The following is a 14,256-nucleotide window of genomic DNA, read 5'->3' on the forward strand; positions in this document are numbered from 1 at the left end:
AACTCTACCCACTCGGAAGTTTTCTTGCCTCCTCTTTCTGCATTTCTATATCAATTCTTTCCTCTTCCAAGCAGCATTCTGATTTTCTAATGAAAACCCATCCAGAATTCCTGGCACCTCTAGTTCTTCATCTCTACCTGTTATCGTGATGAACACACCCAAAGCATACAAGCATAGACCTCTTGCTTACAAGATAGAAAGAGATTTAAAAAATTATACTAATGTGTGGTACTGATAGGGACAGAGTAAAAGGGACAAAGTAGATGATTAAATAGGTAATCCCACTAGGGGATTCTATGTAAAATATATATATATATAGGGGAGCCTTGTAAATTAATGATTACTCAAGGGAGCAGATTTGCTCAACCACAAAACCAAGCAGGCTGGCTTAGCAACAAAACCATGCAACAGAAGCACGGGACTGCCCCTAAACAATGAAACAATGGTGGCACGAGGCCCACAGCCTGCCCAGGGAGCTCAGCAAGTTACTGATTCCTAAGACATGCTCTCTGCACACATGAAAAACAATAATTTGTGGACCTAGGTTGACCCTGTAGGGATGAGAAAAGTCCCCTGTGCAACCTGGAGAAGGAGCTGATGTTGGAAGCAAGAAAGTCTACTGAAGAAACACAAAGAAGTTTCTCTCCCACCCCCTACTTTTCCTTTGATTATGAAACTGTAGCCCAGTAAGTTCTTGGGGCATGGCACCCCCTCGCCCACCTGCTTGTAAGACTTACAAGTGTTCTATTCTAAGAAATCACTTCTTATCCATCACTTTGTTTCTCACAGAATTCTTTCTGTGCTGAGACATAAAGGACTGTGGTACCGGGAGCTCTTTGGAGCCCCCCTGAAAGGCCACTAAACAGTTTCAGTGCAGACTCTCTGCTCAATACACTTTTGTTGGGAAGAGGCTCGCTATCTCATTATTAGTGTCACCTTCAGAGAGGGGAAGGGACCTGATTATAATCACCCAGCAAGGCCATGATGGAGACAGGTCTTGCAACTCCCAATCCAAAGTTTCAGAGAAGGCCCAGAGCGTAGGTAGTTTCAGTGGTCTGGCACGTGTTTGAATGCGAGCTTTCTTGTTACTTTCTGTCTTCCTCAGCTCCTCATATCTGAGCTGAGCTATGCTCCTCACCACCGTCTCCATGCCAAAACGTCACCACTCACCCCTGCTGGACCACTTACAAATCCTCATATCTCTTTTGCCAGCTGGATCTATTAATAGAGGTAAAACTCCCATACACAACTCCCAGACCCTCCCTCTGTGTTTCTTCCTCATTCTGTTGGGTGACACTGCCTTCCAGCCCACCTCCAATGGCAAGTGACAACTACCCCCAAGACTCAGTTTAGGGATGGGCTTGGAGCCCATCGCTGCCCACGCCCATCTCCTCCCAGGTTCTGATGCAATACCAGTTTCATGATGAACATGTAATTGAGGCCTCGAATTCACAAGTGGCCTCGAACACAGATGCTTGACAGGGTTACAGCAGGCAGGTAGCCAGGTATGAGCAGGGAAATGGAGGCAGGGGCCAGGTGGCAGGAAATCTTGTAAACATCTTGTAAATGTCTTGTAAACAGTGAGGCAGATGAAGGAAAGCAGGAAACTCCATACTGACAGGAAATGACATATTGTAGGTGGTAAGGGTTCAGGTAACAAAGAAGGCTGGGGAAAGGTGGGAATCTCCTGCCTCCAAAGGCAACCTTTTGCTTAGTATGTTCTTATTACAATAAAGTTGGCCTTACAGATAAGAAGTACCCACCATGCACTGATGCCATGACACTCCTGATTTCAGCTAAATAGGGACAAAAATCCCTACTCCCCTTGGGAAGATGAACTGGGGTTAAAATCAGGGATTACAAACTCCGAACTTCTCCTTTCTCAGGGAATATTCTATCCCTTCATTTGCATGAAGACCCTCAACACCGATGATAAAGAATCCCAGGGTGGTGGCTCCTCACCTGTCTGCCCACTGTCCTCACTGCTTAAATAAACTCTCACTTTATCTTCCCAACCTCTCTGCTTTGTCTCTGAAATCTTTTGGGACAAAGAAAGAACCTTAAATTCACTGGCAGCAATGTTATCTCCAGATGAGGTTGTATGCCTGATCTTTATAATTTTATCTGGGTTAAAACTATTAGTTTAATAAATGTGAACATTTAAAGTACATCACAACTTTAAAACCTAGTACTGTTGGTTCTTTTCTTTAATTAAAATTTTTTTATTGAAGTATGGTTGTATAATACAGAAGCTTACAATATTTCAGGTATACAGCAAGTGATTCAGTTGTATTTGTGTATATATATATATACATACACACACATATATTCTTTTTGAGATTCTTTCCTTTATTGATTATTAGAAAATATTGACTATAGTTCCCAGTAGGTCCTTGGTGTTTATCTATAGTAGTGTGTATCTATTAATCCCAAATCCCTAATTTATCCCTCCCTGCCCTCTAATATTTTTTATTGTTCTTTTTGCCATGCTGCACAGCTTGCAAGGTTTTAGTTCCCCGACCAAGAACAGAACCTGGGTCCCCTGCAGTGGAAGCACAGAGTCCTAATAACTGGATTGCCAGGGAAATCCCAATTCTTCATTTTCCTTTTTAAGGCAGTACAAGACCTAAGAAATGGAAATCATCCAGACCGCTTCATCCATGAGGAAGCCCAAGAACTAACTGGTCTTTGTAAAATTTCTCCACTCACAGCTATGTCTTCTCAAAGCCGGGACCCTTCCCTCCACTTACATCCATGAGTGAGAAAGGGTACTGTGTCCACAATTAATAATACTAATAACAGGGGACTTCCATGGTGGTCCAGTGGCTAAGACTCCACGCTCACAAAACAAGAGGCCCAGGTTCAATCCCTGGTTGCGGAACTAGATCCCACAGCCCACAGCTAAGAGTTATCAAAGATGCTATAATTAAGACCCTGCGCAGCCAAATAAATATATTAAAAAATAATAATAACAATTGCTATGGAACAAAAGTAGATGCCTCCAGAACTCTGATTCAGTTTAGACAAAATTCAGATAGCAGACCAAAAACGATATTTGACAGGAAGCATTGTGAAGGAACAATCTTTTTGAGAAAAATGCTTTTGAGAAGTCAAAGTTCTTGGCTTGTTTACGATTTGTCTGAGGAAGCTTTGGAGAAGGTTAGAAAATAGTTACATTCCTGTGGCCAGAAGGCTGTAGAGAGCTTCCCAGGTGGGGCAAAGATCTTGTTTACATTCACATGTTATGAGTTCAAACTCTCACTGTCCAAAAACTCCTGTTTTCAAGGGACACCAAGAAGGAGCAAGACTCCCCCTGAAATAATTCATTTAACGACCAAGTTTTTGTTTAACCCTCTAGGAATGCAAGCTTCAACCATGAAACATGTGACATAAAGTTTATAATGCATGTTTAGGGCAGAAAATTATGTTTGTTCATTCAGGCTGAAAAATATGTTCATCACAAGGAAACTATTTGGCTCAGCTTAAGTTATAAATGGAATTGACAGCCTTGTGATCATTAACCGACCATTCACTAATATCTGCTCACGTGTCTTGGGTGAATTAATCAACCATTTCATACATTGAGTGGATTCCCTTGTCAGATCCTATGATGCTTGAAATAAAGGATGGCTCTAGCAGAGTCCAGTCCAAACACAGCACCAAAACTCCTTCTTCCAAAATGCCAGCATTCATAGAAGTTGTACTGTGACACAGATGCTGCAAATTAACACTCTACGCATACCTTCTCATGTAATTTTCATAACTCTGTGGGGAAGACATTGCTATTATACCAATTTCTAAAATATTTATTTATTTGGCTGTCCCTGGTCTTAATCGTGGCACGTAGCATCTTCATTGTGCCATGGGGTTGTGGTACATGGATTCTAATTGTGGTAGGGGGGCTCAGTTGCTCCATGGCATGTGGGATCTTAGTTCCCTGACCAGGGATCGAACCTGCATTGCAAGACAGATTCTTAACCACTGCACCTCTAGGGAAGTCCCTATTACACCTATTTTAAAGACAAGCAAATTGAGACCCACAGAGGCTAAATAACATCCCCAAATGATAAACCTAGGACTCAAAACCTTAGTTTATTCCAAAGATTAGGTGGAGATGATTGGCTTTGTAAACAGGTACATTTCTAGACTCTTGTGTTTCATTGTTTTGAGGGTCATTTTGTTATTTTTCAGATGGACTAAATGGAAGAGGATGTTGTCCAGGCTCATGAGAGCCCAGGATCAGAGCATCCTTTGAGGCAGTGCTGGAACCATCTGAAGATTCAGTAGGGAGCTGCTGGAGCTGGGATGGAGAGAAGAGTGGAAATGGGTAGGAACGTTGGCTTGGCCTGGCCCCTGGCCCTTTAGACCAGGGATTCTCCACCTTCTGTTGGGCCCCATCCCCAAAGACCTGGATTTGATAGGTCTTGGATGGGGTCTGAAAAGTTTGCCTTTCTAGCAAGTTCCAAGGCAACTCTGATGCTGCTAGACTGGGGACCACACTTTGAGAAGCTCTGATCAAGACCTTCTCAAATCCACCATGCCCACCTCACCATCTCCACCCTGCCTCACTCTCTCCAATTCATTTCTCACTTATTGCTGGTACCATAGGCTAGAATGTTTTGATATCTATTTTCTTTCACTTTTTCACGAGTACCAGACTCATCTGAGATGTTACAACTCCCTAGGGTCATGGAATGTGGCATTATGTTTCATTTAATAATCATCACTGATTGGCTGACTGCTATGAGTGAGGAGCAGGGTCTTGTTATTGGTCTTCCAGATATAGATCCAAAGCTTAAGATGTGATTTCCTGAGAGAGACAGTAGCATGATTAAGAGGCAGGTTTTGGAAGCAGATGCACCTGTCTGCAGGTACAGGTATATAGATCACCAGTTCCTGACATCACAATGACTCCCAATAACATTTTCCACTCCTAGGCCTGTTTAATCCCTATGCTGAAAACCTCATTCCCCTACCAAGTTTTTTTATAGATAAGGCAAATACTTTAGAGGTTTGATACCCCAGTTTTGTTAAGAAAAGTACCCTGCCAAGGGTTCTATGCTTCCCTTGTGGCATATTAAAAAGCAGTGATATTACTTTGCCAATAGAGGTCCAACTAGTCAGAGCTATGGTTTTCCCAGTAGTCATGTATGAATGTGAGAGTTGGACTATAAAGAAAGCTGAGGGCCAAAGAATTGATGCTTTTGAACTGTGGTGTTGGAGAAGACTCTTGAGAGTCCCTTGGACTGCAAGGAGATCAAACCAGTCAATCCTAAAGGAAATCAGTTCTGAATATTCATTGGAAGGATTGATGCTGAATCTGAAATTCCAATATTTTGGCCACCTGATGGGAAGAAACGACTCATTGGAAAAGACCCTGATGCTGGGAAAGATTGAAGACAGGAGGATAAGATTGAAGGCAAGACAGAGGATGAGATGGCTGGATGGCATCACAGACTCAATGGACATGAGTTTGAGCAAGCTCCGGGAGTTGGTGATGGACAGGGAAGCCTGGCATGCTGCAGTCCATGGGGTCGCAAAGAGTCGGACATGACTGAGCAACTGGACTGAACTGAACTGAAGGGTTCAGCTGGGCTGAAGTTGCCAAACCACTGAAGTGTGAGGGATGCCCTGACGTGAGATTTCAGGGAGCTGACACCTGGGACAAGATTTGGTCTGGTTTGTGGTTTTAAAATATGTATGTATAGTTGAGGGACTTCCCTAGTGCTCCAGTGCTACGACTCCACACTCCCAATGCAGGGGACCCGGGTTCAATCCCTGGTAAGGGATCTAGATCCCACGTGCCACAACCAAGTGTTCACATGCCTCAACGAAGATCAAAGCTCTCAAGTGCTTGCAACTAAGGCCTGGTGCAGTCAACTAAATAACTAAAATATATAGTTGCAGTAAAGCCCTGGATAGGTCTCCACTCTGTTTGGCCTGGGACATCTATAGGACATGCCCATTGAACCAATATTGGGAAACAGCACAGAGTCAGTAGGTGCTGGAATGGAGATGCCTCAGGGGAATCACAAGGAAGGGACACCAGTCTCTCTCATGGGGCAGTTGGTAATATGTTTAGAACACTTTACTGGGTCTGTGACTCACGGACAATCTCTCCTCCCAGCTGTCTTCTTACCTGGAAAGAGGACACGGCTGACCATACCCGGGAACACCATGATGAAAAGGGGTAGCACCTTCAGGTATGCGGCCAACAGAGAGCCTCCTTTGGCGTGGGACAGGTTCTTGGCAGCCAGAGTCCTCTGAACAATCACCTGGAAACAGTGGGGTGGTTGGAAGTTGAGATGACTTTCTCTTAAAGCAAATTAGATGTGTGTGGCTTCTTGGTAGGCATAGTAGAGTCAGGAGCCTAGTGGGTCTGTCTCCTCCAAAGAAGCATCCCTTTCATTCACAATCCCTGTGGCCCAGCGGTCCAGCCGCAGGAGCTATACCAAGGCAGAGAAAGCAAGAACTGGAAGGAGAATAGAAGAGAAAGAGAGGTTCTGAGATATTGCCACCAACAGGATTGGTGTATCTGGGCTTATAGTTACTGCATACTGGTACACCTAGGTCTTAGCCTGACCCCCTTCTCTCTGATGGGAGGCATAAGGTAGGTCTTATCAAGATTTATCCCTTCAGAACAGATTGGTAGTTGCCAGAGACAAAGGGTGGGGGTGGGCAAAATAGGTGAAGGGGGTCAAAAAGCACAAATTTTAGTTATACAATAAGTCCTAGGGATGTAATGTACTGCAGGGTGAGTATAGTTAATACTGGGTCACCTATCTTTAAGTCGCTAAGAGATGATCTTAAAAGTTCTCATCACCCTAAAAAAGGTCTGATCATAGGAGAAATATTGTAACTATGTATGGTGATGAAAAATAACTACATTTATTTTGGTGATGATTTTACAATATACCCAGATTTTGAATAGCAAAAAAAAGATTTATCCACTCAAAGGGAATGACATGCTGGCAAGTGTTTTTTGAGTAGAAAGAAGACCGGTCCCCACAAATCCCGCTCCAGCCTTCAGATTGCATCTACATGAACTCAGAATTTTCTCTACTATTTCCTGAGGTTTGGGGTCTTGAAGCATCTGGAGAAGCTGCAGAGACCTTGGTGAATTGCTGTTGAGTGGCTAAGTCACATTTGACTCTTTGTGATCCTCTGGACTGTAGCCCACCAGGCTCCTCTGTCCATGAGATTTCCCAGACAAGAATACTGGAGTGGATTGCCATTCCTTTCTTCAGGGGAGCTTTCCAACCCAGGGATCAAACCCATGTCTCCTGCATGGGCAGGCGGATTCTTTACCACTGAGCCATCTACCAAAGCTTTTATAAGTTGGTTCTGTGAACAGTGGACAAGAGGGGTGAAATGTCATTACCACCATTAGTACCGTGGTGAGCAGGACAAAGTTGGAATCCTTCCCATTTTTAAAAAGTGTTAATGGCACAGGCTTGCTGGAGTGTCCTGCTTTTTCTTTTGAAACCCACCCCCTCTCCACATGGCTATCCTTTCTTCCTGGACACAGATCCTGCCTCAACCAGAGCCTTTCCACAGTTTTTGAATTTGGGACTTTGGGAGTCGTCAGTCTCTTTCCACTGGACCTCGATGAGAAACAATGAAGTCTGCAGGTAAGAAATAAGGACCATGGAGAAGGATACCAGAGTAAGTTCCAGGAGTTTCTGAAGGCTAGTACACCTTCCTGCAGTTCATAATTCATGAGGTAATAAATTCCCCACCCTTTTCCTAAGCTGGTTTAAATTTGATGTGTGTGGTTTTTTTTTTTTCCTGTGACTTGCAAACAAGTGTTCCCTCAACTGCGTAGATTATTATTATTTGTTTGGATGCTGTCAATGAACGAGTCTAAAACATGGAATCAGCTTATTTGAGGACAGGTGGGGAACAGTGAGGCCTCCTCTGTCTTGAGCTGGGGACTTAGCTGTCTTTGTCTAGAAGCTGATTTAACTGTTACCTGTCGTTTCTCGTAACTCCAAACATACACCCATTGGGCTTTCTAGAATACTTAAGAATGTGGTAGTTACATGTAACAATATAGCATCTATAGAATACTCTTTTTTTAATGGCTTCATTAAGATGCCAAAGGGGCATCCCCAGTAGCTCAGTGATAGGAATCCGCCTGCAATAAAGGGGGCACAGGAGACTCAGGTTCAATCCCTGAATTGGGAAGATCCCCTGGAGAAAAAATGGCAACCTACTCCAGTATTCTTACCTGGAGAATTCCATGGACAGAGGAGCCTGGTGGACTATAGTCCCTGGGGTCACAAAGAGTCGGACACGACAGAGCAACTGAACACAGTCGCTCAAAAGTGCCAAAAGAGGCATTCGAGCTTCAATCCTTGTCAGTCCATCTGGAAGCAGATAGGAGAGTTTATAGCTTTGGAAAACCCAGCTCTTGTGATGGCAGGTTGAAAGCTGTGACTGAAAAGAATGTTGGCTTTTATTCCCATGAAGTGGGGCCTCCAGAGTGGAATTTAAGAGGCAGCTGAGTAAGTTTTAAGAGAGTTGTGCTGCTCAAAACCCCGCAAGCCCTGTGAAGAGTGTGTGGCCCTGTATGACAACTCCCAGACCCAAGTAATGGGGCAGAGCTCATAGAAATGTTATGAAAATGAATGAGCTAATACGTTGGAAGTGCTTCAATCAATTACTGGTAAATGGCACAGTTATCAATACATGTTTAAGCGTCATTAGTGATTGTGATTTGCCCTTCTGTCTCTGCCCAGAAAGATCTAAAACACGCTCTCAATCAGCGCACCATGCATGCCGCTTTGCCTTTCTTCTGCTCTAAAGTGAGCTACATACGGAGCTGACAAAAAATGTGCGTCTCCTAGGGCAGCACCAGCACAATGAACTGACACGTAACACAGCCTTTGGGTGCCACAGAATCCGGCTCAGCAGCAGCAAGACTGAGAGCCGTGGGGTCCAAAGAAGGCTTGGTTTTCTGGGCCCTCTTTCCCTCCCTGGCATCCAGAAGATGATCGAGTCATCATGGATTAAGTCCCCAGGCTCTTGAACAATACAAGGTGGGTTGAAGGTGGGCTTCAAGGGATGTACACTGAAATCCCAGCTAGTAAAGGGGTAAGGCATCTCAAGGAAATATCCATATTGATTAATAAATATAAGCTGGTGACCTGTGTCAAGAGCAGTAGCATAAAACCATAGCAAAAATGTAAATGATTTTAATGGTTTATTAAATGCCCCCCCCCAACAGAAAGGACTATGAGCAAATTCCCAATGCTTCTCTCTTTTGCAATTATTAGTAATCCCCCTAATGAGAAAACAGAGGTGGAAGATATTAAACAAAGTTATGCCACCTGAATCTGAGTCCAAGCCTGTTAACGTTTAGAAAGCCCAGGCTCTTAGCCTGCATCTGAACTGCCTCCCACTCAGTTCAGGGCTGAATATTGGCTGAACTCTCCAGCCCAATATTTGCTAAGGAAAAGATCAGGGGAGAGGGGCAAGAGGGGAGAGTGGTTTTCTAAAGTGGCAATATTGCACCCATCTCTGCCTTGGGTTTTGGCTCTTCTCTCAGAGGAGTTCTCACCCATGGGGTGACCGAGGTTCACTCTCCACAGTGCCTCTTGCATCAATTCAGTGATCAACTCCATGATCATTATTTTAGTTAAAGTCTCATCAGCTCTGAATATGAAATACAGCTTCCAAAATGGCACACAGATCACTGATCTTTAATGTAATGGAAAAACCGATTTCAACAGATGACATATTCACGGGCTTGAAATCTGAGAAAGTATAAACAGGTGTGCAGTGAAATGGCTCCCGTCCTTCCTGGCACACCTACCCCAGGAAGTAATCGCCCTCAGTTTTAGGTAATCCATCTGGAGTTTCCTTCAGCACATTCACGTGTGCGCCCATGCTCTTTCAGTCACTCAGGCGTGTCTGGCTCTTTGCGACCCCATGGACTGTAGCCCACCAGGCTCCTCTGTCCATGGGAGTCTCCAGGCACGAATACTGGAGTGGGTTGCCATGTCCTCCTCCAGGGGATCTTCCCAACCCAGGGATCGAACCAGCGTCTCTTATGTCTCCTGCATTGGCAGGTGGGTTCTTTACCACTAGCACCACCTGGGAAGCTCTTCAGCAAATACAAGCAAATGCAAATACGGACTCTATCCCCACCCCACCTTTTAACACAAAAGGCTTATTTTACCCACAGCAGTGTCTTTTGCCTTTCTCATTTCTTTTTTTTACACCAGTTATATATTTGCTTTAAGGGATTGGCTTTGGTGAGTCCCTCTGCCCCAAACTCTCTTCCCTGACAATCACCAGAACCCACTTGCTCTCCTCCTTTGCCCAAAGGTCACTTCTCAACCATGAGTCCCCTGACCACCCTATTTTAAATGTCACTCTCACACTCTCAACCTCCTTTTTTTTTTTTAATGACAGTTATCACCTTGTAATGTTCCATTTATTTATTTACTGCTGTCTACTTCTGTCAGAAGAAAGTGAGTTCTACAAGGACCGAGTGTCCTTGTTTACCTGTGACTTCCAAGCACCTGGTACAGAGAGAACACCCAGTATTTGCAGAGCAAATAATACCAATGTCAGCTAAAACCTCTATTTAAAATACATCACCGCTTTTGCTTACTGAGTCTTTCCAGACATTAGGCAGGATGTATCAAGTTTTCCCTTTGCAAAAAGCAGCAGCCTCAGATTTGCCATATGAGCAAGAATAAGAAGATAAGGTGTAGAATAGTATAGAAATAAGAGAATGGATAGGGGAAGGGCAAAAACCCAGCTTCTAGACACCCCAAGGAAGCATTCTGGGGGCCCAGCCTGCTGCCCTGTACCTGATCCGTGCACCAATACCAGAGAGACGGGATGGACATTCCAAATAGGATCCCAGGCCACGGGAGATCAGACGTCACTGGGTCTCGGAAAATATGGAAGGCATCTTCCCGGGGCAACCCGCAGCTGCTGTTCTCACTCCGGTTGCTAGCCATGGCCAAGAAATATTTCTCCTCCAAGCCTTCCAACCCACCAACTGCAGCGAAACCTAGAATTCAGAGGAAGCCCAAATTTGCCAGGAACTCAGATTGATCCACAGCAGCTCATGAGGGGATGGTTGGAGATGGGTGAAATCCTACTTAGAACCACAGGAAAGTTAATTGACTTAGAGGTTCTTAGCCTCCTATCTTTAAAAAACATTTTTTTAATGCCTTTGGTAGTGACTATAGATTGCTTCTTAGAATAATATTTCTAAATATATAATACAAAATTGTTTAGTCGCTAAGTCGTGTCTTACTCTTGCGATCCCGTGGACTATAGTCCACCAGGCTCCTCTGTCCATGGGATTTCCCAGACGAGAATGTTGGAGTAGGTTGCCATTTCCTCTTAATACAAAATACATCAATTATAAAGGAAACCAAATACATTGAAGGCACTCATCAAACCATGAGAACTAAGACATAATAATTTATTTATTTGCATCATTAAATACAAAGACTCCACAGTGGGTCAAATAACAATCTAGTTTTAAAGTAACCATGGACACAGTGTTTCAATACATCAGCAGCAATTATAAAAACATTTGGATAAAAACAGGGTTATATTTTGGTTTCAAAGTCACAGATATTGCTAATATTCCTGTGGTGAGCTGCCTACACTAATAACTGAAAGATGCTAAATGTCACTGATAGATTTGTGAAAACAGAGATGGATTTCTTTCCCATCCAAGGTTCACAAAACCTGTAAATTCTGTCCATGGATCCCAAATTAAGAAACTCCGCCTTAAGGAAACATACTTTCACCTCTAAACTTCTTCTCAGCTATCCCAATTTATGGTATTTCAAGAGTGGTCCAAGTAACGTATGACCTTGAGAAAGTCATTTCTCCATCTGAGATTCAGTTTTTCATCTGTGAGTGGGAATAATATAGCGCCAACCTCACAGCGCTGGAGCAAGGACCAGGTGAGATACTGCACATAAAATGCACAGCATCTGGCACAAACATGAGTTGTCCTTAAGAAATAATAAAGCACTGTAGTCTGCAGATAATTGCTTCATTATATTAATCAAAAGGATTCAAGGTTATCCCCAAAATAACATTTCTCTCACTGGATTATGTTCTGGAAGATTGTGTTTGTCTTTTTTGTTTCATTTTTTTTTCTTGGGTATTTTTTGTATGTTTGTTTCTTGGTACGGAAGAGAAGGGGTTGGTGTTACCACTTGGGTAAGAATGATATGTAACCTGCAGCCTGGCTTATTTTTGTGGAAGAGTGTGGTAAACAGTGGCTACTGGGGGGGAAATATTTTTGATAATAAATTTTTGTCATGCTTTTTTCCCTGAAAAATGATTTTGTGGTAGTGGGAGGGAAGGATAATTATTTGTGGTCCAATTATCAGTAATTGGACCTTGAATATATACCATTCAAGTCAAGAGAAATCTAGACAGACTATATTAATATTAGACAAATTAGACTCCAGAACAAAGAATACAGCCAAGGATAAACAGGAACCCCACCAAATGATAAGGAGGTCAGTTCACCAAGAGCTCATAACAATCCTAAAAAGAGAAAGAAGTCAACAATCATAGTTGGAGACCTCAATACCCCCTTTTTCGTGGTTGATGGAAAAATAAGACAAAAATATTTATACAGATAAAGATTTATACAACACTATCAACCAAGTTGACCCAATTGAAATTTATAAAGCACTACACCCAAAAATAACAGAATACATATTCTTCTCAAGTACTCTTGGAAGGTTCATCAAAATAGGCACTTTCTGGCCATAAAACAAACCTCAATAAATTAATTAGAAATAACATCATACAAGATATATTCTATTATTGTAATGGAATTAAACAAAAAATTAATAACAAATATATCAGAAATATCTCCAATATTTGAAAATAAGTTGTCCCTGTTTGCTGATAATATGATATTATATATTAAAAATCCTAAAGATTCCACCAAAAACAGTTAAAACTAATAAATGAATGAATCTAGTAACGCTGCTGAATACAAAATCAATATGCAATAATCAATTGTGTTTCTATACACTATTCAGGCTTCCCTGGTGGCTTAGACAGTAAAGAATGCGCCTGCAATGTGGGAGACCTGGATTTGATCCCTGGGTTAGGAAGATCCCCTGGAGAAGGGCATGGCCAACCACTCCAGTGTTCTTGCCTGGAGAATCCCCATGGAAGGGAGGAGCCTGGTGGGCTACAGTCCATGGGGTCACAAAAAGTTGGACACGACTGAGCGACTAAACACATAAGCAAATACTATTGGAAAGAAATATTCAGAAAATAGTACCAATACACATTACTCCATATGAAATAAACAACATGGATTTACTGTATAGCACAGGGCACTATATTAAATAATTTATAATCTATAATGGAAAAGAATCTGAATATATATACACACATATATATATTTACACCTCAAACTAATACAATACTGTAAATTGACTATACTTCAAAGAAAAGAAAACAATATCATTTCTAATTGCATCTAAAAGAATAAAATAGGAATCAGTTTAATCAAGGAGGTAAAAAGATCTATACACTGAAAACAATAAAAAAGAGTGATAAAAGAAATTGAAGAAGACACAAGTGGACAGATATTCCATGTGAAATGGACTGGAAGATCAAGATTGTTAAAACGTCCATACTACTCAATGTGATCCACAGATGCAATGAAATCCCTATCTAAATTTCAATGGTATTTTTCACAGAAATAGAAGAAAGAAAGGAAAAAAGAAATCCTAGCATTTACATGGAACCACAAAAGATCCTGAATAGCCAAAGCAACCTTGAGAAAGATCAAAGCTGGAAGCATCACATTTCCTGATGTCAAACTATATTACAAAGCTATAGTAATCAAAACTGTATGATATTAGGAAAAAGCAGTCCTGTAGACCAATGGAACAGAATTCAGAGCACAAAAACAGGACTTTCCTGGTGACCCAGTGGTAAAGAATTCACCTGCCAATGTAGGAGACATGAGTTAGATTCCTGGTCTGGAAAGATTCCACATGCCACAGGGCAGCTAAGCCCTTTCACCACAACTAGTGAGGCTGTGCTCTGGAGCCCAGGAACCACAACTGCTGAAGCCTGTGCACCCTAGGGCCTATGCTCAGCAACAGGAGAAACCACTGCAGTGAGAAGCCAGCCCACCACAACTAGAAAGGAGCCCCCTCGCTGAAACTACAGCAATGAGGACCCAGCACAACCAATAAATAAATAAAAATGTTTTAAAGGCACAGAAATAAAACC

General features: G+C 42.5%; 1 protein-coding gene across 5 annotated transcripts in view; it reads right to left on the reverse strand.

Moving 5' to 3' along the window:
* Nucleotides 1–14,256, reverse strand: part of SLC5A11 (solute carrier family 5 member 11) — a 48,266-nt gene that overhangs the window by 7,643 nt on the left and 26,367 nt on the right. For all 5 annotated transcript variants that reach the window (XM_068967518.1, XM_068967517.1, XM_068967516.1 and 2 more), the window contains 2 exons: nucleotides 10,824–11,029; nucleotides 6,140–6,275 (listed from right to left, as the gene is read on the reverse strand). In XM_068967518.1, the coding sequence (XP_068823619.1) occupies nucleotides 6,140–6,275; nucleotides 10,824–11,029 (342 nt within the window). The remainder of the gene's footprint in view (nucleotides 1–6,139; nucleotides 6,276–10,823; nucleotides 11,030–14,256) is intronic.

The sequence above is a fragment of the Capricornis sumatraensis genome, chromosome 3 (assembly GCF_032405125.1).
Source record: "Capricornis sumatraensis isolate serow.1 chromosome 3, serow.2, whole genome shotgun sequence".
Classification (NCBI taxonomy): domain Eukaryota; kingdom Metazoa; phylum Chordata; class Mammalia; order Artiodactyla; family Bovidae; genus Capricornis; species Capricornis sumatraensis.